Raw genomic sequence first — 26,926 nt, forward strand, 5'->3', positions numbered from 1 at the left:
CCTCCTCCGGCTCCGCCCGGCCCAGCGCCCACCCCGCCCTTCGCAGGCCACCGCGGACAGACACTGGCTGCCGGCCCTCTCCCCCAGCCTGTCCAGGTTCCCGGGCCCCGGCGGACTCCGCCCGGCTCCTGCCCGCCCCCTCGTCTCGGGCCTCTTCCCGCCGGGCCGTCTAGCCGCCGCCGGGAAGTCACCCGGACCCAGACGCCGAACATGTCGTCGAAGTGGCGCTGTTTGGGAGGCCAGGAAGACACCGAGGACGGGAGCTAGGCCGGGAAACGCGCGCCCAGGGCCGGCGGCGCGCGGCACCTCCTCCGACCCTACCCCGAGGGCTGGGGCCGGGGGTCAGAAGGTTCTTTCTCGCGGGACTCCCGCCCTGCCCCCAGGGCCCCCAATCCGGGGCCTTCCAGGGCGGGACCGAGGCCCTGCGGGGAGCTGGGGGCTACCTCGCTCCTAGTTTAACGTCCCTGGTTTATTACGTGGCTCCCTCTGCATCCTGGTCCTCTTGGCTCACACTCTGAGCATCCCTGACGGAGAACTCCCTCTCCTCCGCTTGTTTAAACTGTGGCAAGCCTGGAGGAAGTGTGTGCTGGTTAAAGAAATGGGAATTCACGCCAATTCAAAGAGCACCGAAATATATTCAGTAGACATCCATAATGAGCTCCTACTCTGAGCCTGGTCCCCGGGCCAGGTGTTTGGGGGGGCGGGGGAGTGTGTGATCGAGTTAAAGAAGACAAAGCATTCATTCATTCATTCATTCATTCTCTGTTGGGAGAGAGAGGTGATAGGTACCCAACACAAGACCAAAGAGGATGCCGAATTGCAGGCATAGACGGCTATGGGGGTTCTTTACAGCACATTTCAGAACCTTGGTAACCCCCTCCCCCATCAATTCTCCCACTGCCAGTGGCAAAGGTAAATCCCCGCTTCCCGGGCCTGAGTAAGACAGAGGAGCCAGGAAATGGACTCCCACCCCCAGCCCCCAAACACACACCACTACAGGCACATGCATAATGGACCTCCCCCACCAACACCTCCAGATGCCAGGGTATTTTTGTCAGATACCTTAATTTTTGGCGATCTGTTAATTGTGAAATGAACTGATTAATCTATTAGTCAATTTCACAATTGATGGCTTATGAACTAATTTCATTACCTAATTGCTAAGGAGGTTGAACATGTTCCATAGGTTTTTTTTCTCATGGAGAGTCTTTCTTTGAAAAAAAAAAAGGCTCCTCATGACTTCTGCCCATTTTTGTATTGAGCTGTCTTTTTCTTACTGAATTTTAGGAGTCTTTTATATATTTTAGAGACCACTTCTTTGCCAATTATATCAAATGTTACAAATGTTTTCTCCCAGTAGGCAACTTATTCTTCCTTCCCGTCTTCCTTCCTTCTCTCTCTCCTTCTCCCTCTGTCTTTGGATGAATAAAAGTCTGAAATTGTGATATAATCGTATGTATCAATCTTCAATCTTTTCCCTTTATGGTTAGTGCTTTTTGTGACTTGTCTATTCTTACCTAAGTTCAAGATATTCTGTATTTTCTCTGACAAGACAAAGGTTTTCCCTTTTAAGTCTCTCAACCACCTGGAATTGATTTCTGTGTATGATGTGAAGAAGGGATCCAGTTTAATTTTTTCTATATGGATAATGCGTTGTCTTAGTAACATTTATTGAATTGCTCATACCTGGTCACTACTAGCCTGCAATGCCACCCCTGTCATATATCAGTTTTCACATATTTATGAGTCTGGTTCTGGCCTCCCTGTTTTCTTACATTGATCTAGTTGCCCAGCTCTCGTGACAATGCCATACTTCTCTAATTACAATAGTTCATAACAACTGTTTATATCTTTCACTCTTATTTGGGTCTGAGTTCAAATATCACTTCCTTAGAGATGCCTGCTCCAATCCCCCAATTAAAGGAGGTGTACATATTACATTCTATTCATAGCTGTTACTTCTGAATATTTAATTGTTAAATGGCTGGCTCACATTAGTCTGGACATTCCACTAGGGCAGAGACTCTGTGTCCCCAGGGCTTATCACAGTGACCGTCACATAGATAACATTTAATAAATATTTAACAAATGAGTGAATAAATTCATCTCTGCTCTGCAGCATTTATCACACTGTCCAGCCCAGAGTAGATGCTCATAAATACTATGTTTAGTAGGTGCTCCATAAATACTAAAGAAAGGACCAATCCTCTCCATCAGTACTCTATGTGCCTTGCTTGCCTAATTTGTCTCTGTAAGACAAATCACCAGATGACATACTACAATATCTTACCAACTTGCTTATTGTCTTTCTCTTCCTGCTGGGAGATAAGATCCATGAGCACAGGAATTGCTTTGTCTGTTTTAACTTCTGCTGTATCCTAGGCCCAGAACAGTGCCTAGCAATTGGTAGATGATCAATAAATATTTATTGCATGAATGAATGAATCTTCTTCCTTTGATTCAATCAAAAGTCTATTTTTGGCTTTGGAATCTAAAGATGCCTCACTTTGTACTGTGGATTTCTTAGTACTTTGCCTGTACCCTCCATTCTCCCTTCTCATGTTCCCTGCACGGTCCCTCCATGTTACTAGAGGGACAGATGGCACAACCTGCTTTGTTAATCTTGGAGTGGGATGAAGGTAGGCATTTATCTGGGTTCCTGGTAATTTCAAGAGAGCAATAATTCTTTTCTCTCCTCAGCACTCCTGCACACTTTATATGTGTCCCTCATATGTTCGTGTGCTGCCTGCATTTTGGTTCATCTTCTACTCTTCTCCTGAAATAGACTATAAGCACATGTCTCACTCCTCACATCCTCAGCTTGGTAAGAGGGCCCAGCAAAGAGTAGGCCCTCAGCAAGTATTTGCTGAAAAAAGAAAGAATGAACATCTGTTGTCACTGTTTGAGCATATATGACAGTACTGAACCCCTCTCACTGCTGAGATTCCCCTGGGAAAGCCGGTGCCCTGACCAAGTTGGTGCTTAGAGTATTTGCTTCTTAAATTTCCAGGCTGTTGTGGGCTTGTCATTAGCTTTTAACTTTGAAAATGATTTATTTCTATTTTATCCTTTGAACAAATGAGCACCTATGGACATGTTAAGCTTAAATTGTGGTAGGCTCAGTGACAGGCCCCCAAATATACCACATCCTAAATCCTAGAATCTGTGAATACTGCCTTATAGCTGCAGTGAAGTTAAAGATCTTGAGTTGAGACTATCCTGGATTGCCTCGTGGGCCCAATGTGGTCACAATATTCTTTATAAGAAGGACACAGGAGGTCAGAGAAGAAGGTGATGTGATGCCAGAGCAGCAATTGGAGTGACAGACTTTGAAGATGGAGGAAGGGGACACAAACCAAAGAATGCAGGCACCACTAGAAGCTGAAAAGAGCAAGGAAAAGGACTTTCCCCTCAGAGCCTTTGGAAGGAACCAGCCCTGCTAATATCTTGACTTTAGCCCAGTGAAACTGATTTTTATAATTCTAGCTTCCAGAACTGTAAGAGAATAAATTTGTGCTGTTTAAAGCCAGTAGATTTGTGATAATGTGTTATAGCAGCAATGAGAAACTAACATACTAAATGAACTATTGTTTTTGTCTCTTAGGGCTTACTTATACTTAGATTTATTCCAAAAATATATTTCCTTTAATTTGGATAAGAGAAGGCAGGAGGTGGCCCTCCCCTCTGGTCCTGATGCTCTTGTTGCTCTAATTATGGGTTTCTTTTCTTTCAGCAGCCTCCTGCTGCCTGGCCACATCTTCAGCTTGTTGTCTCTGCCAGGCCACATGGGCAGCCCACCCACTCCATCCCTTCCTCTGCACTGGGTTCTGGCCTGTGTATTGTGCAAAAATGTCATCCTGAACAAAGGACCTAGGCAGACAAATCTAGTTGACTGGGGTAAACTTTATAAGAGAACACAGATGGAGTACCTAACCCACTCCAAGCAATCAACCATGACCTAGGCAGAATATTACTTGAATTGGAGTTTCCTTGGTTTTCCTCTTCAAGGATTTTAAACTAAAGTACATTGATGCTACCTGATCAGAATTCTCCACTGAGCACTGCAAATAAAGCATTGCACATAAAGCAATGGTAACACTTTGCTTTCTGGAATGTTTCAACCTTGGCTTGTAGAATGGAAATGTGGCATGGAAAACTTGGCATGCTCCTGGCAATCTGGTGCTGACATAGGCCTGGTGGGATAAGACTGTATAAAGACAAGAGGCTTGAGACGCTGGGAATGACCAGAATTTGCCAGAAACAGTATGTTTGGGAGGAGTCAAAGAATAGCTTGAGACAGGTTCATGAAACAGAAACAGAATCACAGACATAGAGAACAGACTGGTGGTTGCCAAGGGGGAGGGGGTTGGGGGAGGGGTGGAGTGGGAGGTTGGGTGTAGCAGATTAAGCTTTTATATACAGAATGGATAAACAAGGTCCTACTGTACAGCACAGGGAACTATATTCAATATCCTATGATAAACCATAATGGAAAAGAATATTTTAAAAATGTATATATATGTATAACTGAATCGCTTTGCTGCTGTACAGCAGAAATTAACACATTGTAAATCAACTATACTCCACTTAAAAAATATAGAGAGATAAAAAATAAAAACTAAAAACATTTCAAGAAAAAAAAAAAGAATAGCTCGAGGAGTCCTATTCCTGTCGTCCCTCCCACACCCAGAGGAATCCTCCCTGAGCAGCTCTGTCTGCAGAGCTACGCCAACCCTGCTAGTCGAGTTCCCCCCCAGTGTTTACAGCAGTTGCTTCAACTCTTCCCAAACGACATCTGTTGTGGCAGGGCTGGGGTACAGCCTCCAGAAGGTAGTATGTAATTGTGAGTTCGCAGCTTGGGTGGTGGAGACAACAGGGAGTAACTAGGACAGCTGATGCAGCTTCGGGGGGAGAGTGCCACCTGCACAGACGGGGTGTGGCTGCCTGCCCGGGGCTGGGAGCCTCAGACCTATATGAGGAGAAAGGCTGGCCTCCAGGAAGGGAGAATGGGAAAATGTCCCAAAGAAAGAAATGAAAGAACACATGCCTGCCTCCTAGTTGAACACAGCCAGTGTTTGTGGGGGCAATTTCTGTTGTTTGTTTGTTTTTTAAAGCAAGAACGAGTGAAGATGGAACAAACTGGGCTAAAGCCTCCATTCTGAGAATCATTATAAAACATTCTTTTTCATGGAACTGTAGGGTATGCAAAGCATTTCCCATAGTGGGAGATATCCCTCTGAAATTGCTGTGATCCTTTTACAACCACTTTAGTTTGGAGAAAGAACCTCCGAGGGATTCCATGCCTTGGCCAAGGTCACAAAGCTAGGACACAAGCCCATGTTTCTGAACGTAGGTCTTTCCCCTACACCACGGCAACCTGTGATACAGTCAATGCATAAAAACATTTTCTTCGGGCTTCCCTGGTGGCGCAGTTGTTGAGGATCTGCCTGCCAGTGCAGGGGACACGGGTTCGAGGCCTGGTCTGGGAAGATCCCACATGCCGCGGAGCAACTAGGCCTGTGAGCCACAACTACTGAGCCTGCGCTCTAGAGCCCGCAAGCCACAACTACTGAGCCTGCGCGTCTGGAGCCTGTGCTCCGCTACAAGAGAGGCCGCGACAGTGAGAGGCCTGCACACCGCGATGAAGAGTGGCCCCTGCTCGCCGCAACTAGAGAAAGCCCACGCACAGAAACGAAGACCCGACACAGCCAAAAATAAATAAATAAATAAAATTCAAAAACATTTTCTTCGTGATGCCACGCAAACTTAAACTGAATTCCTGACTTCCAATTTAAAGGAGGCTTCCATTTTTCAGGTGCCAAAGCTGAGGCCCAGAGATGTCAAATGATGCTCTTGGAGAAAGGACTCTGATTGGGTCATTTGTATTGAGACTTCAGTCTTTCGCAGCCTGCAGTTTAAGAGCAAGTATAACTTTCTTCCATGGTGGGAGAGAACTCAGAAAGTACAGAAATGTAGAAAGCCACCTCTTTTCTCTGCCCTTCCTCCTGTTACTCTGTATCACCTGCTGTGTTCCCCTCTAAGTTCTCTTCCCCTCTTACCTGTTAAGGAACATTGCCCCAGCAGTTCCTCCATCTTTTCCTCTCATTATCAGTTCCTTCTCTCTACTTAATAATTCCTGGCAGAGTACATGTGTTCTGTCATTTTTCTCATATTAAAAAAGTCATAAAACCTTCTCTTGACTTCCATATCCACCTTTAGGTGCTACTCCATTTCCGTGTTCCCAGTTACAATAAAATTTCTTGAAAGAGTTACCTATACTTGCCACCTTCAATTCTGCCCATCAAATTCTCTCTTGAGTTTACTCCAAAAAAAGCTTTCACTCTCACCACTCCTTTAAAACTGCCCTTGTTGAGATTTCAATAAATCCACATTGCTAAATGTAGTGGTCAGTTCTCTGTCAATTCCTTCTCATTTCCCCCCAACCCCGTAAACGTCGAAGTGCTCCAGAACTCAAATCTCAGTTTCCTTGGTGATCTTGTCCTATGTCATGAGTTTAAGTAACAACAATATGCTGATGGTTTACATATGCAGGCTGGATCTTTCCCCTGAACTCCATGTTCGTATATCCATCTGTCTACTTGACGTCTCCTCTTGAATGACCATAGGCAATTCAAACTTAACATGATCAAATACAAACTCCCAATCTTCTCCCAGAATTCTTGTACCTTATAGTCATCTAAAGAAGTCATCTCAGGAGGAGAACACCCGAGATCAACACAGTCATATATAAATAGTTCAAATCCTTCTTATGCCACATTGGTTAATGTACATTATTCAGAATTTTTCATTTCAGGAAATGGCGACATCATACTTCCAGTTGCTCAGGCCAAAACCCCTGGGGTCATTTTTTACTTCTCCTTTTCATACCTCACATTCAGTCTCTCTGGAAATCCTGTTGGCGTTTACTTTAATGTATATCCAGACTCTACTGCTCACCAAGCCCACTGCTACCACTCAGATGTCAGTTTCTTGCCCTGATTATTGCAGTAGCCTCCCGACTGATCTTGCTTTGTCCCGTGCCCTCTCCCAACAGTCTAGTTTCAACACAGGAGCAAGAGTGAACGTGTTAAAATGGGTTTAACTGCTACTCCACTTGATGTCCTCTCATTCTACTCGGAGTAAGAGCCAATGTCTTTACACTAGCCCATAAGGTCCCACAGAAGCCGCCTTTCCCACCTAACTTCTCTGATCTCCCTGTGGCTATGCCTTTCCCAGCATACTGACCTTCCAAGTGGGTTTTTATACATCTCAGACATGCTCCCACCTCAGGTCTTTAGCACTTGCCATCCTCTGTGCCTAGAATGCTCTAATCCCCAGATATCTGCCTAGCCTTCACCCTTACCACCTTCAGGTCTTTCCTCAGATGTCTATGTATCAGTTCTTCCCTGACAAGAGATTTTTTTAAATTGCAAATGTCCTTCTATTTAGCATTCACTACCCCTCATCCCTGATTTATTTTACTCGATATCATTTATTATCAACTGCTATATTTTTTACTTCTTTGCTTATTATCTGCCTCCCCATCCCCATTAGATTTTTGTCCATTTTGCTCACTGAAGTATCCCTTGTGCCTAGATAACTGGTGCAGATAGAGCCCCTTACAAATGCCTGTTGATTAAATGAAGAGATAAGCCTAAGAAGAACCTAAAGAACACTCATACCCCATCAACCCAAAGAAAATCCCTACTAACCCCTTGGAATACATCCTTTTAGAGTTCTTATTCTGGATATTTATATTCTGAGTTGGACAGAAATTAGTGACATAAAAGCAAGTCAGCCTCTCCCCACCCCTTAAATTAGGAAAAATAGACCAAAACTTTTTCAAGATGCAAAAAAGAGATATAAAATGCTCCAGAGGGACTTCCCTGGTGGTGCAGTGGTTAAGACTCTGCACTTCCAATGCAGGGGGCCCGGGTTCTATCCCTGGTCAGGGAACAAGGTCCCACATGCATGCCGCAACTAAGAGTTCGAATGCCACAACTAAGGAGCCCGACTGCCGCAACTAAGACCTGGCACAACCAAATAAATAAATAAAATGCTCGAGTGTATTAAAGTTATCGATAAATAGCAACGGCTGGAAATACTCATTTTTGACCATACTTATCATTTCAACTACATTATCATGTTCACAATCTTGTTCCAAGTCAATTTGATTTCACTCAAGGCAATTTGAAACCACAGTCTTATTGGAATGGGTTTCAGGATGCAAACACCTGAGATTAATACAGTCATATATCAATAGTTTAAATTTTCCCTATTCCACTTTTGTTAATGTATATTGTTCCAAATGATTATTATTCTGAGAAAACTAGAATGCCTACTATGTGTGTTGACTGTATATAGGGGCAAACTCATGTGGCCCTAGAACTCTTGAGAATGACCTAGAATTGAAGTATAATGAGTGAGACTACCTTTCTGTAATAGGTGGAGCTTTATTAACCATCCTTGAATGTCTCCTATGTGCAGGAACTGGGCTAGCCTCATTACAAGCCAGGACATTCTTTATAAATGGATGATTGAGGATGATAGGCAACACCTGAATCTGATCACATTGTTTAGGGTGCAGTGCACTGTGCAGAGCACCGTTGTCCTGTCTGTGGTTAAGAAACCTATGGTCTGAGCCATTATTATAGTCTATCCTGAAGACGGACAGTGTTAACATGAGATGGGTATTCATGGAGCCTGAAAGAAGGGAAATCAGAGAGCAGGTGTTTGCTACCCTGCCCAGCATCATGAACATTCTGCTTACTGGAACGGTGATGGGGGAATGCTTTGGTAGGTCTCTCCCATACCTGGATGAGATGCCCCTGAGGATGATGTCTGACCTTTGCTGTCCATCAGAAAAGTTTGGCAGCAGAAGTTGGGAGGGGTGGATGTACATATCCCATATCACATATTACATTCACTAGAAGTGAATTGCCCCGGTCCCATGTTAATACACCCACCTCTGTGCTTATATATCCTCCCATTGAGTCTGGGACTCATTTCCTGTGAGCCTCGTCACGGCGAGAATCTTGACACAGTTGAGTTTCTGGGCCGACGGGGCTGAGGACCTGGACTCTTAGGGCACCTCCAGGACTCTGCTTGAGGAGCCAGACCCCCTCCCTGAAACAGAAACAGTTTTTTCATTGGCTCTTAAATCAAGCTTCAACAGGCATTAAGAGCTTATTTCTTGCTTCTTATTTTTTGATCCTGTGCCCAGAATCTTAAGTGTAACATAGAAATTAACCCCAACAATTATGGTGTATGGACTATCTATAAGACATAGTTAATGTCCTTATGTATGAGTGGGTTTCAGCTTGAGTCTGAGCTTCAGACTTTTCCAGGGATGTTTGAACTGGTGGGATGGAATTAGCAGAAGTCTATTTGCTTAGGGCTGAAGAGACTCCTGAGGAAGAATTTATATTGGGGGAAGAATGATCCAGGTATAAAGAGTCTGAGGAGATGAAGAAACCTTAATCATCTTAAGGGGGCTATTCTGAGAATATCGTGGTGTCTTCCATTCTTTTTTCTTCCAATTAGAAAAAACGTAGTAAAATACACATAACATAGAACTTACCATCTTAACCTTTCAAGCGTACAGTTCAGTGCTGTTAAATACATTTTTATTATTGTGCAACCATCACCACCATCCATCTCCATAACTTTTTCACCTTGCAGAACTGAAACTCTAACTCCCCATTCCTTCCTCTCCCCAGCCCCAGCAAGCACCTTTCTACTTTCTGTCTTTATGATTTTGACTATTCTAAGTATCTATTATAAGTAGAGTCAAACAGTTTTGTCTTTTTTGACTGGCTTATTTCACTTAGTATAATGTCCTATAGTTTCATCTATGTTGTAGCATATGCTAGAGTTTCCTTCCTTTTAAAGGATGAATAATATTCCATTGTATGCATATACGACATTTTACCTAACCATTCATCCATCAATGGACACTTGGGTTGCTTTCATGTTTTAGCTATTATGAATAATGCTGCTATGCATGTGGTTGTACAAATATCCCTTCATTGTCTCCCATTATTGACTGGGCTAGACTCATCCTAAAGAAAGCAAGGGTGAAGTCCTTAAACCAGAACTGAAAGAAGAATTTCACTGAAGTCCCTTTTAAACAGTAAGACCCAAGCAGTACTCATAGAGGGTAGCACAAAGCAGAGAGACGTTCTCCCTCATTTCACCAAGGAAATGACACCACCGGGGCTCCACTAACTCAGTGGAGAAGAGTGGGGATACAGAGGAGTGTGGTGGCAGTGGCCCTGAGGGCTGGTAACTGAGCAGGGAAATGCAGTTCCTGGTAGATCTAGGTTGGGAGGTGGAAGAACCACACTGCCTGAGGGAGCAGACTTGTGATGATCCAGAAAAAGAAAGGATAGGAGGATATTTCTGCTGGGGTCCAGGAGGGTTGGGCACTTGTAACAGCTGATTATGCCAGAGCCTGCTCTCTGCAAACTGATAAGGACCCCTGACGAGAATTAAAGGTTTGTGGGTCATCAATCTTGATATGCAAGCTGTAGATCAATCTTGTGATATATTTTGTCTGCTAATTTAACTTTAATGTATGTAATAATAAGTCTGGTGAGAATTGAGGAGCAATAAAGAATGTATGATTCTTCCCCAAATAGGATGAAATAAATCTTTTGAAGCCATAGAATTGCCTGCCCTACCCCATACTGCAACCAGTAGTGATTCAATTCCAGAAGCAAGGAAAAAGGAAACCAAACCCCTGAAAATATAAGGGGAGGATCCTTTTCCTTATCTGGAGTACAACGTTTCTGAAAATTCAAAGGAAGCTTTTTTAGAAAGGACTATTCAATTCTCAAAAGATGGTTCTTGAAATTATCTACAGGGGGTCTCTGAGGATCCTGAAGATTCTAACCTCCCATGGTCACAGCAGCTCCACCAGGGGCCCTTTTGTCAAGCCACCAGGTGACAACCAGAATCTTTCCCACAGGCTGCCAGCTGCCCAGTCCCCCAGGAGTGCTGCCAGAGAGGAGAGAGATGGTGGGTGGAGAACTTACCCAGAAGGAATCCGTGCCTCCCCCAGAAGGGAAGCCAGCACCAGTGCTCTCCAGAGCATCCATGGAGCAAGGGACGCACAACACACCTGGCAGGCTTCAGAGGCAAGGATGGAGATGTTAAGCTGCAGAAACTTGTTGGACATCTCTCCACCTTGAAGGCAAGGAATCACTTTTGTTAAAGTCAATTAATGTCTAGGAAAAAAAACAATATATTTTCAGTGCATTTTATCCATAAAGACAAAAGGAAAGAGGATTCTACTATGTGGATTAAAAGGTATGTGATGTTTCTCGGCAAGCTGTCAAAGAAAATTATATTACCCGAAACATTTATAAGAAGTGATGGCTATGAGAAGAAACAGTCCCCTTGAAGACTAAGGCTGAGAAATGAATGGTTATTAGGATCATGCTAGTGTATTAGTATCTACCTCCTTGACTCCTGAAGCCAGAAGCATCAGCAGCCCAGAGACTAGCCACTGTACTTGGGGACCATTCTTCTGAAAAGGAAATCTATCTCTGTTGTTGCCTCTTTGTCACCTCCTGTTTATTCTCCTTCTTTGGCCATCAGACCATGGAATCCTGATTTACTGAGGTTACCCACAACATGCCAATGGCCAAATCAAAAGGCCTCTTTTCCCATTCTTATAGGACTAGACTTTGTGCAGCATTTTACACTATTGACTACCCTTCTTCTTGAAACCTAAGCTCCTCCCCAGCTTCCATGCTCTGTCCTGCTTCTCCCCCTGCCCTTCTGCTCACTCCTTTCAGCTTCTTTCCTCAGGTTCTCCTCTCTCCCTTTGCTCCTTTTCCTCTTAAAATAACCTTTCTCAAGGCTGCAACTCTCACCCATACTTGCTACCTCTCAAATCACATCCTTGGCTGCCTTCTTAATCCCTGGACAACTGTAGCTGGACATCCCACAGGTACCTCTAACATTACCAAATACAAACTTAATTCATCTTCACCCCTCACACCCTCCCTATATCTGCTACTGCTATGATATTCCCTTTCTGGGTCAAGAGTAAATGTAGAGGCAGTAGAGTGTATTGGTTAGGAGCCAAATTCTTCTAACTTCAGACAGTCCTGGGTTTGAATCCGTTAGGCCACGTATTTGGGCAAAGAAATTGATCACTGAGCTTCAATTTCTTCATCTGTAAAATTAGGGTTAATAATAGTACCAATTTCTCAGGTTTACTGAGAGGCTTCTATGAAATAATGCACATAAAGGGTTTGGCCCAGAGTAAATAATAAATGCCAACTATTTTCATGGTTAGCTTTTATCTATGCAATCACCTGAGTTCCGTACCTGGAAGTTGTGTGTGCGTGTGTGTGTGTGTGTGTGTGTGTGTGTGTGTGTGAGACATTTTCTTTTCTTTCCTCCATTTTAAGCATTATTGGTCATCAAATCTTTTTTCTTTCTTTCTTTCTTTTTTTATTGGTCATCAAATCTTATTGAGTCTGTAGAAACAATGTTTTTTGAAATTACTTTTTCCTCCTTGTCACTTGTAGTCCTCATCATATTTTATTTGGGCTCTTACATCTATGCATCTCCTCAACTGCCAGATTAATTTTTCTTTAGTACAGGTTTTCTTTTTTGCCTCCTCTGCACGTGAAGGGCAATAGTTCCCATCACTGGACTATAAGATAGAGTCTAACCTTCTTAGTGTTACCGAACCCAGGTCTGGCTGCTCACCGCTTGAAAGCCAGTTCTCGACGGACAAGTGTTGGTAGGAAAGGAAAGGTTGCTTTATTTCAGAAGCTGGCAACAGGGGGAGAGGGTGGACTCCTGTCCATGAACCAACTCCCAATTGCTGCTCAGGGGACAGGGGCTTTTAAAGGGGAGTTTCAGGGCTGTAGGTGGAGGGAGGGAGCAGAACAGCACAGTCAGCTCTGACAGGTGTCTTGAAATCAGTAACGTGGTGGTCTGACCAGCGTCATCTTGGTTGTTTTAAGTACATTAACCTTTAGTTCCAGGGTTTGTTCCCATTTCTTTGAGGTCAGTTCTCGGAATTGTGTGAAGCCGAGTAGCTTATGTCATGCCTTCAATTTGGTCATCGTGTAGTCATCCTCCTCCACCTGGTGGGGTCTTCAGTGTCTGCAAAACAGTTAATGGGATATGGCTCAGAATCTTACCTATAGCCCTTAAGGAGGAACTAAAGGTCCTTGACTATGCTTAATGATTAAACTATTATTATTTGGTCTCCTTTGACTGTTTTCCTTTGTTTCTGCATTTTCTCACTTCTCTGATTAAACTTATTCTTTGTCTAAAGTTTTTCCACAGACAAAAGGCAGGCTGAGGACATAGTGGGGGAGGCAAGGACCATAGGGTCCTGCTCTGTTTCATTAGCACCAAAATAAGACCCTTCACAACTGGGACTCAGGCTGTAATTTTAAATAAACTCCCCTCAATTCCCCCTGTCGAAGCACCAGCCCCACAGAACTGTCACCTTTGCCCTGACTATCCCTCTGCTTAGCCTTTCTGATCCTTAGTTCACGCCAATCCCTCTGAATGGAATGCCTTCCCCTCTCTGTCTCCCTGAAAAACTTCTGATTCTTTTAAGGCCCAGCATAAGTGTCTAATCCTTAGCTAAGCCTTCCCTCATAGTCGTAGGAAGTCACTCCCTTCTCTGTGTCCCCTCTGAACATAGCGCTCACATCTCTTACAGCATTTATATCACCTTGTTCTGGGGACGGTTACACACAGTTCATAAATTCTATGCTAGAAATCACAGATTGGGTTTTATTTGCTTTTGCATTCCCAGAGCCTAACTGAGAGTGTGGCAAGAAGATGGCGTGCAATGAAGACTTGCACGTGACCATGTGAAAGAATGAATGACATAAGGGATCAGTCTCGGGGCAGGAAGGGTGGCATAGCACCGGAGCAGTGTGGAATTAGTCCCAAAGTGGGGACAGTGCAAAGATGACTGTGCTTAAGCTGAGTCAAGCACAGGCTCTGTCTCAGCCGTTGGGTGACTCTGTCACTTCGACTTTACAAGCCTCAGTTTCTTTTCTTTTTGTGAACGTGGGGTAACTGTCCTCACCTGTTCACACCACAGGGGCAGTGTGAGAACTACTGAGAGAGGTGTGTAAGTAAGGAGTCTGTGAAGGGCTGCAGGGATGGAAGTTTCCCAGGACCGTAGTGTGAGGGCTGATCGCAGACCTGGATGAGGGCACCCATCCTGTGGCTGTGACCACGAAGGTGCCAATTCAAGTGAAGTGGGTCCACCAGTTGCGGTGTTGCCAAGTCATAGTCCATAGTGGTGCTGCAGGAGCTAGGGTGGCTTATGAGGTACGTGATGGACCTCTTCTGATAAGACAAAAGTAGCGTAAAATAGACCCACTGAAGAAGGGAGGCTCGTGGAGCTTGGGTGCTTGAATTCTCCCCAGCAAGGAAACAACTTGAAGTGTGGGTACCTGGTCACCATGTGGGATGCTGTGGGACTCCCCCTTGTGTTGTAAGTGCCCACATAGCTCCAGGTGGACAAGGGTGTGAGAGAGGGTTTCCTAAATGACTGTTGCTCATTCTATAGTCCTGTAGGGCTAGAAACAGGAAAAGCTGACCTATGGGCAATAGAAGGTTCCCAGGAGAAGAAGAGGACCTCCATTGTGAGGCTAGACACAATTGACAGACTTGGAGTTGGCTCTTCAATCCTCCCTATTTCTCTCTTTATAAAGGGAAAGAAAATTCAGTCCAAATCCTGTATTCTACACCAGAAACATCTATGACCAAACCCAGGTCAGCACCGTGGGAACCACATGATCTAGTGGGGCTGTGGCAGTCACAGTGAACGCTGGTGGCCAGGCTGCCTGGAGATAAGGCTGCCTGGAAGCTCTGAGGTCTCTTACCTGAGGGGAGCCTTTGGCCAAATCACAGATGTTTGCATTCACCACCCAGGCAACTAGAAAGTAAGAAGAAAAGAAATTGAAGGTATGGCCTCATTAAAAAATATGGGGTTGGGAGGTGGCTCTCCAAAGACCCCTGGAATCAGAGGGAAAGCAAGGCTGCCATCTTGACCATCACAGTGAAGGCAACAGCCAGCCCTTCCAGCAGCCCAGTGAGGCTCTAGAGAATGCTGTCTCTGTTCCTACGGCTCAGAAACATGATGCAGTCTGTCTGACATCACTTTACGAGTTAAGAGCTCTAGGAGGGGAGACCTTCAAGATGGCAGAGGAGTAAGACGTGGAGATCACCTTCCTCCCCACAAATACATCAGAAATACATCTGCATGTGGAACAACTCCTACAGAACACCTACTGAACGCTGGGAGAAGACCTCAGACCTCCCAAAAGGCAAGAAACTCCCCCACATACCCGGGTAGGGCAAAAGAAAAAAGAAAAAACAGAGACAAAAGAATAGGGACGGGACCTGCCCCTCTGGGAGGGAGCTGTGAAGAAGGAAGAGTTTTCACACACTAGGAAGCCCCTTCGGGGGCGGAGATGGGGGGAGGGCGGGGTAGGAAGCTTCAGAGCCGCGGAGGAGAGCACAGCAACAGGGGTGCGGAGGGCAAAGCAGAGAGATTCCCGCACAGAGGATCGGTGCCGACCAGCACTCACCAGCCCGAGGGGCTTGTCTGCTCACCCGCCGGGGCGGGTTGGGGCTGGGAGCTGAGCCTCGGGTTTCGGTTGGATCCCAGGGAGAGGACTAGGGTTGGCAGCGTGAACACAGCCTGAAGGGGCTAGTGCACCACAGCTAGCCGGGTGGGAGTCTGGGAAAAAGTCTGGAGCTGCCAAAGAGGCAAGAGACCATTGTTTCAGGGTGCGTGAGGAGAGGGGATTCAGAGCACCACCTAAACGAGCTCCAGAGATGGGCACGAGCTGCGGCTATCAGCGTGGATCCCAGAGACGGGCATGAGACGCTAAGGCTGCTGCTGCAGCCACCAAGAAGCCTGTGTGCAAGCACAGGTCACTATCCAAGCCTCCCCTCCTGGGAGCCTGTGCAGCACGCCATGGCCAGGGAGAGTACCGTGATCCAGGGACAACTTCCCCGGGAGAACACATGGGGCGCCTCAGGCTAGTGCAACGTCATGCTGGCCTCTGCCGCGGCAGGCTCACCCCGCACTCCATACCCCTTCCTCCCCCCTGGCCTGAGTGAGCCAGAGCCGCCTAATCAGCTGCTACTTTAACCCCCTCCTGTCTGGGCGGGAACAGATGCCCTCAGGCGACCTACATGCACAGGCGGGGCCAAATCCAAAGCTGAACAAAGAAGAGAAAGGGAAATCTCTCCCAGCAGCCTCAGGAGCAGTGGATTAAATCTCCACAATCAACTTGATGTACGCTGCATCTGTGGAATACCTGAATAGACAATGAATCATCCCAAAACTGAGGCGGTGGACTTTTGGAGCAACTGTAGACTTGGGGTTTACTTTCTGCATCTAACTTGTCTGGTTTTATATTTAACTTAGTTTACTATTTAGAGCTTAATATCATTGGTAGATTTGTTTATTGATTTGGTTGCTCTCTTCCTTTTTTTTAATATATAGATACATATATTTTTTTCCTTTTTCTCTTTTTTTTTTTTTTTTGTGCTGTACGCGGGCCTCTCACTGTTGTGGCCTCTCCCGTTGCGAAGCACAGGCTCCAGACGCGCAGGCTCAGCGGCCATGGCTCATGGGCCCAGCCGCCCTGCGGCATATGGGATCTTCCCAGACCGGGGCACGAACCCGTGTCCCCTGCATCGGCAGGCGGACTCTCAACCACTGCGCCACCAGGGAAGCCCCCTTTTTCTCTTTTGATGAGTGTGTATGCTTCTTCGTGTGAATTTGTCTGTATAGCTTTGCTGTTACCATTTTTCCTAGGGTTCTGTCTGCCCTTTTTTGTTTTTGTATTTTAGTATAGTTTTTAGCACTTTTTATCATTGGTGGCTTTGTTTTTTGGTTTGGTTGCTCTCTTCTTTCTTTCTTTTTATTACATTTTAATTTAAAAATTTTTTTTTTTTTTTTTTTTTTTTTTTTTTTTTTTTTTTTTTTTTTTTGCGGTACGCGGGCCTCTCACTGTTGTGGCCTCTCCCGTTGCGGAGCACAGGCTCCAGACGCGCAGGCTCAGCGGCCATGGCTCATGGGCCCAGCCGCTCCGCGGCATGTGGGATCCTCCCGGACCGGGGCACGAACCCGTGTCCCCTGCATCGGCAGGCGGACTCTCAACCACTGCGCCACCAGGGAAGCCCCCTTTTTCTCTTTTGATGAGTGTGTATGCTTCTTCGTGTGAATTTGTCTGTATAGCTTTGCTGTTACCATTTTTCCTAGGGTTCTGTCTGCCCTTTTTTGTTTTTGTATTTTAGTATAGTTTTTAGCACTTTTTATCATTGGTGGCTTTGTTTTTTGGTTTGGTTGCTCTCTTCTTTCTTTCTTTTTATTACATTTTAATTTAAAAATTTTTAACAATTAAAAAAAATTTTCTTTTAATACCTTTTTATTTTTTTTCTCTCTCTCTCTCTCTTCCTCTCTCTCTCTCTCTCTCTCTCTCTTTCTTTGATTTTTTCTTCCTTTTCTTCTGAGCTGTGTGGCTGACAGGGTCTTGGTGCTCTGGCCGCATGTTAGACCTCTGCCTCTGAGGTGGGAGAGCTGAGTTTAGGACACTGGTCCACCAGAGACTGCCCAGCTCCACATAATATCATATGGCAAAAGCTCTCCCAGAGATCTCAATCTCAACACTAAGACCCAGCTCCACTCAATGGCAAGCAAGCTCCAGTGCTGGACGCCCCATACCAGACAACTAGCAAGACAGGAACACAACCTAACCCATTAGCAGAGAGGCTGCCTAAAATCATAATAAGTTCACAGACAACCCGAAACACACCACCGGATGCAGTCCTGCCAACCAGAAAGACAAGATCCAGCCTCATCCACCAGAACACAGGCGCCAGTCCCCTTCACCAGGAAGCCTCCACAACCCACTGAACCAACTGTAGCCACTGGGGACAGACACCAAAAGCAACGGGAACTACGAACTGCAGCCTGTGAAAAGGAGACCCCAAACAGTAAGTTAAGCAAAATGAGAAGACAGAGGAACAAAGAGCACATGAAGGAACAAGGTAAAAACCCACCAGACCAAACAAATGAAGAGGAAATAGGCAGTCTACCAGAAAAAGAATTCAGAGTAATGATAGTAAATATGATCCAAACTCATGGAAATAGAATGGAGAAAATATAAGAAATGTTTAACAAGGACCTAGAAGAACTAAAGAGCAAACAAACAATGATGAAAAACACAATAAATGAAATTAAAAATTCTCTAGAAGGAATCAACAGCATAAAAACTGAGGCAGAAGAATGGATAAGTGACCTGGAAGATAAAATAGTGGAAATAACTACTGCAGAGCTAAATAAAGAAAAAAGAATGAACAGAATTGAGGACAGTGTCAGAGACCTCTGGGACAACATTAAATGAACCAAAATTCAAATTATAGGGGTCACAGAAGAAGAAGAGAAAAAGAAAGGGACTGAGAAAATATTTGAAAAGATTATCATAGAAAACTTCCCTAATAGGGGAAAGGAAATAGTCAATCAAGTCCAGCAAGCACAGAGAATCCCATACAGGATAAATACAAGGAGAAACATGCCAAGACACATATTAATCAAACTATCAAAAATTAAATACAAAGAAAAAATATTAAAAAACATCCAGGGAAAAACACATAACATACAAGGGAATCCCCATAAGGTTAACAGCTGATCTTTCAGCAGAAACTCTGCAAGCCAGAGGGAGTGGTAGGACATGTTTAAAGTGATGAAAGGGGAAAAACCTACAACCAAGATTACTCTACCCAGCAAGAATCTCATTCAGATTCAACGGAGAAATTAAAACCTTTACAGACAAGCAAAAGCTAAGAGAATTCAGCACCACCAAACCAGCTTTACAACAAATGCTAAAGGAACTTCTCTAGGCAGGAAACACAAGAGAAGGAAAAAACCTACAATAACAAACCCAAAACAATTAAGAAAATGGAAATAGGAACATACATATCGATAATTACTTTAAATGTAAATGGATTAAATACTCCAACCAAAAGACATAGACTGGCTGAATGGATACAAAAACAAGACCCGTATATATGCTGTCTACAAGAGACCCACTTCACACCTAGGGACACATACAGACTGAAAGGGAGGAGATAGATAGAAAAAGACATTCCATGCAAATGGAAATGAAAAGAAAGCTGGAGTAGCAATTCTCATATCAGACAAAATACTTTAAAACAAAGACTATTACAACAGACAAAGAAGGACACTACATAATGATCAAGGGATCAATCCAAGAAGAAGATATAACAATTGTAAATATTTATGCACCCAACATAGGAGCACCTCAATACATAAGGCAAATACTAACAGCCATAAAAGGGGAAATCAACAGTAACACAATCATAGTAGGGGACTTTAACACCCCACTTTCACCAATGGACAGATCATCCAAAATGAAAATAAATAAGGAAACACAAGCTTTAAATGATACATTAAACAAGATGGACTTAATAGATATTGATGGGACATTCCATCCAAAAACAACAGAATACCCTTTTTCTCAAGTGCTCATGCAACATTCTCCAGGATAGATCATATCTTGGGTCACAAATCAAGCCTTGGTAAATTTAAGAAAATTGAAATCATATCAAGTATCTTTTCTGACCACAACGCTATGAGACTAGATATCAATTACAGGAAAAAAATTCTGTAAAAAATACAAACAGATGGAGGCTAAACAATACACTACTAAATAACCAAGAGATCACTGAAGAAATCAAAGAGGAAATCAAAAACTAACTAGAAAACAGTGACAATGAAAACACGACCACCCAAAACCTAAGGGATGCAGCAAAAGCAGTGCTAAGAGGGAATTTTATAACAACACAATCATACCTCAAGAAACAAGAAACATCTCACATAGACAACCTAAATTTACACCTAAAGCAATTAGAGAAAGAAGAACAATAACCCCCAAAGTTAGCAGAAGGAAAGAAATCATAAAGATCAGACCAGAAATAAATGAAAAAGAAATGAAGGAAACAGTAACAAAGATCAATAAAACTAAAAGCTGGTTCTTTGAGAAGATAAACAAAATTGATAAACCATTAGCCAGACTCATCAAGAAAAAATGGGAGAAGACTCATATCAATAGAATTAGAAATGAAAAAGGGGAAGTAACAACTGACACTGCAGAAATACAAAGGATATGAGAGGTTACTACAAGCAACTATATGTCAATAAAATGGACAACCTGGAAGAAATTGACAAATTCTTAGAAAAGCACAACCTTCTGAGACTGTACCAGGAAGAAACAGAAAATATAAACAGACCAATCACAAGCATTGAAATTGAAACTGTGATTAAAAATCTTCCAACAAACAAAAGCCCAGGACCAGATGGCTTCACAGGTGAATTCTATCAAACATTTAGAGAAGAGCTAACACCTATCCTTCTCAAACTCTTCCAAAATATAGCAGAGGGAGGAACACTCCCAAACTCATTCTACGAGGCCACCATCACCCTGATACCAAAACCAGAAAAAGATGTCACAAGAAAGAAAACTACAGGCCAACATCACTGATGAATATAAAATCCTCAACAAAATACTAGCAAACAGAATCCAACAGCACATTAAAAGGATCATACACCATGATCAAGTGGGTTTTATCCCAGGAATGCAAGGATTCTTCCATGTATGTAAATCAATCAGTGTGAAACATCATATTAACAAATTGAAGGAGAAAAACCATATGATCATCTCAATAGATGCAGTAAAAGCTTTTGACAAAATTCAACACCGATTTATGATAAAAACTCTCCATAAAGTAGGCACAGAGGGAACTTACCTCAACATAATAAAGTCTATATCTGACAAAGCCATAGCCAACATCGTCCTCGATGGTGAAAAACTGAAACCATTTCCTCTAAGATCAGGAACAAGTCACGGTTGTTCTCTCTCCTCACTATTATTCAACATACTTTTAGAAGTTTCAGCCACAGCAATCAGAGAAGAAAAAGAAATAAAAGGAATACAAACCGGAAAAGAAGATAACCATTTGAAGATGACATGATACTATACATAGAGAATCCTAAAGATGTTACCAGAAAACTACTAGAGCTAATCAATGAATTTGGTAAAGTAGCAGGATACAAAATTAATGCACAGAAAACACTTGCATTCCTATACGCTAACGATGAAAAATCTGAAAGAGAAATTAAGGAAACACTCCCATTTACCACTGCAACTAAAAGAATAAAATACCTAGGAATAAACCTACCTAAGGAGACAAAAGACCTGCATGCAGAAAACTATAAGACACTGATGAAAGAAATTAAAGATGATACAGACAGATGGAGAGGTATACCACGTTCTTGGATTGGAAGAATCAACATTGTGAAAATGACTATACTACCGAAAGCAAACTGCAGATTCAATGTAATCCCTATGAAACTACCAATGGCATGTTTCACAAAACTAGCACAAAATATTTCACAATTTGTATGGAAACACAAAAGATCCCGAATAGCCAAAGCAATCTTGAGAATGAAAAATGGAGCTGGAGGAATCAGGCTCCCTGACTTCAGACTACACTACAAAGCTACAGTAATCAAGACAGTATGGTACTGGCACAAAAACAGAAATATAGATAAATGGAACAGGATAGAAAGCCCAGAGATAAACCCATGCATATATGGTCACCTTATTTTTGATAAAGGAGGCAAGAATATACAATAGAGAAAAGACAGTCTCTTCAATAAGTGGTGCTGGGAAAACTGGACAGCTACATGTAAACGAATGAAATTAGAACACTCCCTAACACCATACCCAAAAATAAACTCAAAACGGATTAAAGACCTAAATGTAAGGCCAGATCCTATAAAATTGTTAGAGGAAAACATAGGCAGAACACTCTATGACATATATCACAGCAAGATCCTTTTTGACCCACCTCCTAGAGAAATGGAAATAAAAACAAAAATAAACAAATGAGACCTAATGAAACTTAAAAGCTTTTGCACAGCAAACAAAAACGTAAACAAGAAGAAAAGACAACCCTCAGAATGGGAGAAAATATCTACAAAATGAAGCAACTGACAACGGATTAATCTCCAAAATCTCCAAGCAGCTCATGCAACTCAATATCAAAAAACAAAGAACCCAATCCAAAAATGGGCAGCAGATCTAAATAGACATTTCTCCAAAGAAGATATACAGATTGCCAACAAACACATGAAAGGATGCTCAACATCACTAATCATTAGAGAAATGCAAATCAAAACTACAATGAGGTATCACCTCACACCAGTCAGAATGGCCACCATCAAAACAATCTGCAAACAATAAATGCTGGAGAGGGTATGGACAAAAGGGAACCCTCTTGTACTGTGGGTGGGAATGTAAATTGATACAGCCACTATGGAGAACAGTATGGAGGTTCCTTAAAAAACCACAAATAGAACTACCATACAACCCAGCAATCCCACTACTGGGCATATACCCTGAGAAAACCATAATTCAAAAATTATGTACCACATAATATACCACAATGTTCACTGCAGCTCTATTTACAATAACCAGGACATGGAAGCAACCAAGTGTCCATCGACAGATGAATGGATAAAGAAGATGTGGCACATATATACAATGGAATATTACTCAGCCATCAAAAGAAACAAAATTGAGTTATTTGTAGTGAGGTGGATGGACCTAGAGTCTGTCATACAGAGTGAAGTAAGTCAGAAAGAGAAAAACAAATACCATATGCTAACACATATATATAGAATCTAAAAAAAAAAAAAAAGGTTCTGAAGAAACTAGGGGCAGGACAGGAATAAAGATGCAGACGTAGAGAATGGTCTCGAGGACACAGGGAGGGGGAAAGGTAAGCTGGGACGAAGTGAGAGAGTGGCATGGACATATATACACTACCAAATGTAAAATCGATAGCTAGTGGGAAGCAGCCGCATAGCACAGGGAGATCAGCTCAGTGCTTTGTGACCACCTAGAGGGGTGGGATTAGGGAGGGTGGGAGAGAGACGCAAGAGGGAGGAGATATGGGGATATATGTATATGTATAGCTGATTCACTTTGTTATAAGGCAGAAACTAACACACCATCGTAAAGAAATTATACTCCAATAAAGATGTTAAAAAAATAGGGAAAAGTAAATAACAATAATTTAAAAAAAAGAGCTCTAAGGGGAACATAAACAAGTCTCACAGCTGCATTCTGGCGTCAGCATGGGTTATTGCTGTGCCTGCCCATCATCTGCAGGAAATATCTCAGAGTCACAGTCCCCAGTCCTTGGTCAGCCTGCCTGTCTCGGTCAGCTGAAGTGACTCAATAGGGTGCAGCCAGAAAAATAGGGTCATTATAAAAATTAACTGTTTTCTAAAATAAAAATAATATTTCTATAAAATGATGATACTAGCTAGTCTAATTTTTTTTAAAGATTTTAAAAATATACAAAATTGGGAAAGTAGAAAATATCACAAAAGTATATAAGGTAATGTTTTGCACAGCACAAAGCAATTAATAGGAAAACCTGAGTGTTATAGCTATTACTAGGAGATTATAAATTATCAAAATTGAGTGAAGGTGAAAATTTTAAACCTAAAAACCAGTTACAAGGAAGGAAATTGTGAAAGTTACCATTAAGTCTACCGTTAAGTAGATGTTTAGTATATGTAATCACATGACATCATTAGTTATTATTACCCTGTTATAAATTTATGCAAAGAATACAGCAAGAAGGAAAGCTCTAAGAGAAAGTTGCTGAGAGTAGATCTTAAAAATTCTCATCACAAGGAAAACCAATTGTAACTGTGTGTGGTGGTGGGAGATGACTACGCTTACTGCAGTGATCACTTAGCAAAAATACAAATATCAAATCATTTTATTGCACACCTGAAACTAATATGTTACATGTCAATTATACTTCACTTAAAAAAAAAAAAAAGGAGAGCTCTCGAGTTCTTTTCATGAAGAGCACTGATACCAAAGTCTGACAAAGGCAGACGACAGAAAGAAAACTATAGCCAACGGTTCTCAAATTTTGGGTCTCAGGACATCTTTACACTTTGAAAAAAGTCACTGAAAATCCTAAAGAGCTTTTGTTTATTTACCAATAGTTAACATACTAGAACTTAAAGCAAAAGTTTTTTAGATTATGTATTTATTAATTTATTTAAGATAACCATAATAAAACCATTAAGTTAATACACGACATGTATTCAAGTAACTACGTCTTCGAAAATAAAAACTTTAAATAAGACTGGCATTGTTTCACATTTCTTCAAAACCGTTTAATGTCTGGCTAAACAGAAGACAGATGGGATTTCCTATCTGCTTTTTACACGCAATCTGCTGAGATATCACATGTTATGTAGTCTCTGGAAAACTCTACTGCATACTCATGAGTGAATGAGAGTAAAAGGGGATAATAATGTCTTAGTATTACTATGAAAATCGTTTTGACCTTTTAGGGGGCCTCCCCTAAAAGGATCTTGGAGATCCCCAGTGGTCTCCAGATCACATTTTGAGAACCTCCGCTATAAGTCAATTTCAGTCATGAATGTTGATGCAAAAATCTAAGTGAAATATTAGTAACAGAGCCCAGCAGCACATTGAAAGACGAATGTACCATGTCTAAGTGGGATTCAGGGATGTAGGAATGTTAGGAAATCTATTAATACAGATTTAATATACTAATAAGTCAAAGGAGAGAATCACTTAGTCATTTCAACAGATGCTCAAAGTATTTCACAAAATTCAATACTCATTTCTGATTTAAAAATCCTAGGAACGAAGATATGATAAAATAAGTGTATCTCTATCCAACAACCAGCCTCATGTTTAATTAAAATATACTAGAAACACAAGGTGAGGGGGTAGAAATTTCCTGAGCACTCAAGGAACTCAAGTTCTCGCTGGGGAGGCGGATTGCCCATGATGGTGGTTGAATGGGGAAGCAGCAGCAGACCCGGATGGATGTCAGAGGTGGCAGATGAAGAATTAATGATCAGCCAACTTAAACCACGAGCTCTCACCATGTTCCACTCCCTGGGTGTACTTACATATTGGTGAAGCAATGAGCAGGGGTGACTACCCAGGTTTCCCAGAGATGCCTGGTGGCAATCTGCACACTGACCTGCTATGACCAAGAGCTGACTGTGGCCTCCTGCCTCCCACAGTCTGGCTGGAAAGGGATCTGGAAGTGGGTGAAGTGGCTCCACAGAGCCCACCTGGAAGGGGGCCAAGAAGGCACATCTTCGTTACCCATGGGTCCTCTTCACCGTCAAGTCCAGGTCTGAGCATCTCCCTTGTGCTGGAAACTCTAATAGACACCTGGGAATAATGAGAAATGCTTATTGTATTCTAGAGATATTTTATATATACATATATATAGAGAGAAATGGATGTTTCACCCAAGAGTAAAATATCAAGCTCACCCTTGACTTCCCCCTCTTTTTTGCCTCAATTATCTAGTCACCAAACACTTTAGATACTATATTCACAAAATATCTTGCATCCATCTCCTACCTTTGGGTTTGGGTCTTCAATATTGCTCACCTGGACTACTCTCCCTGGGGTTAAGCTTTCCCTGTCCTCCTCCCACTCCCAAATTAACCACCAAAGAGCGCTTGTTTTGATCATGTCACTCCCCTAGTCAAAATCATCCCAGGGTTCCTCACAGTGTTGGGAATAATGTTGATATCCTATTTATCTTTGTGGGCCCCAGTCAAACACCAGTGTCCTAATGATCTCAGAAGTTCTTTCAGTATTTTCTTGTATTGTGGTTTTCTGTGCACATTTCCCCTTTTGTTGTCAATTTTATTGAAGTATAACATACACACAGAAAAATACTCAAGCAATAAAATACTTTGAATGTTTTTCCAAGAAGTAAAACCAGAACCCAGATCAAGAAACAGACTAGCAGAATCTCAGAAGACACTTCAGGAGCCCGGTCCAGTCACTGCTCCTGCAAAGCATAACTGCTATCCTGACATCTAACACCATATATTAATCTTGAAGGCTCTTAGTTTTACATAAATCTACTCTCTATCTGTACATATAAGCTTCATTATTAGGATATAAATTCCTTGAATATAGGTTAGTACCTATCCTGTTCCTCTTTGTATCCTGCCTCCCCCACTCCCTGGTCTCTGGTACAGAGATTTGTCCAGAGAGGACATCAAATCAGTATCAAGCCAGTGTGATGGGCTGTCAACAACTGAGGAATACAGGTGAAGGATAAACAGGTGTTCATTGTATTATTCTTCCATCTGTTCTGTAGATTTGCAAAATTTCAAAATAAAAAGCGAAGGAAGGACAAAATTACTTCCTGAATAATTTAAGGAATCCAGGTTAGGTGTGCTACTTAAAACAGGACACATGTAAATTCCTGTTCCTGTCCTTAAGTTTTTATGTGTATTTGTATAGGGGAAGAAGGCCCTAAAGTAGGTGTGAGTTTAGGGAGAGGGAATCAGGAAAATTCCTCTTATTGAGCTTTTACACTAGGAGCTATTTCTGGATTATTTAGTTTTATTCATCAAATATTTATGTGGCATCTCCTGTGTTCTGGGCACTATGGTAGGTGCTGTGGGATAAAATGACCAATAAATCTAGCCAAGTGTTGTAATGAGACTCCTTGGCAGATCCTGAGAGAAATGGCTCTGCTGAATATATCGCCCCCTGGTGGCCAAGAGCAGGAACCACCGCAGACACACTTTAAAAAGTTTCTACCCAGGATATATATATATGCATCCTGAGGTCCAAGAAGCCAGAACAAAAAGACTCAGAAGACTTCTGTCCCTCCTCATTAAAAGGAATACTCCTCTTCTACCTTCTCTATTACTTTGTGTTCTAAGTGTCAGATAATTTATAAAACTAAAAAAATTTTTAAATAATTAAAAATTAGGTGCTTGATC

The 26,926-nt window shown here is 42.5% G+C and overlaps 1 protein-coding gene across 1 annotated transcript in view; it reads right to left on the reverse strand.

The window, feature by feature from the left end:
- Positions 1 to 263: 263 nt before the first annotated feature.
- Positions 264 to 26,926, reverse strand: part of OVCH2 (ovochymase 2) — a gene marked incomplete at both ends in the record, with an annotated part of 45,449 nt that continues 18,786 nt past the window's right edge. The window contains 2 exons of the mRNA XM_079707812.1: positions 264 to 317; positions 512 to 570. Of these exons, the coding sequence (XP_079563938.1) occupies positions 264 to 317; positions 512 to 570 (113 nt within the window). The remainder of the gene's footprint in view (positions 318 to 511; positions 571 to 26,926) is intronic.

This window comes from Hyperoodon ampullatus, assembly GCF_949752795.1.
Source record: "Hyperoodon ampullatus genome assembly, chromosome: 7".
Taxonomy (NCBI): Eukaryota; Metazoa; Chordata; class Mammalia; order Artiodactyla; family Ziphiidae; genus Hyperoodon; species Hyperoodon ampullatus.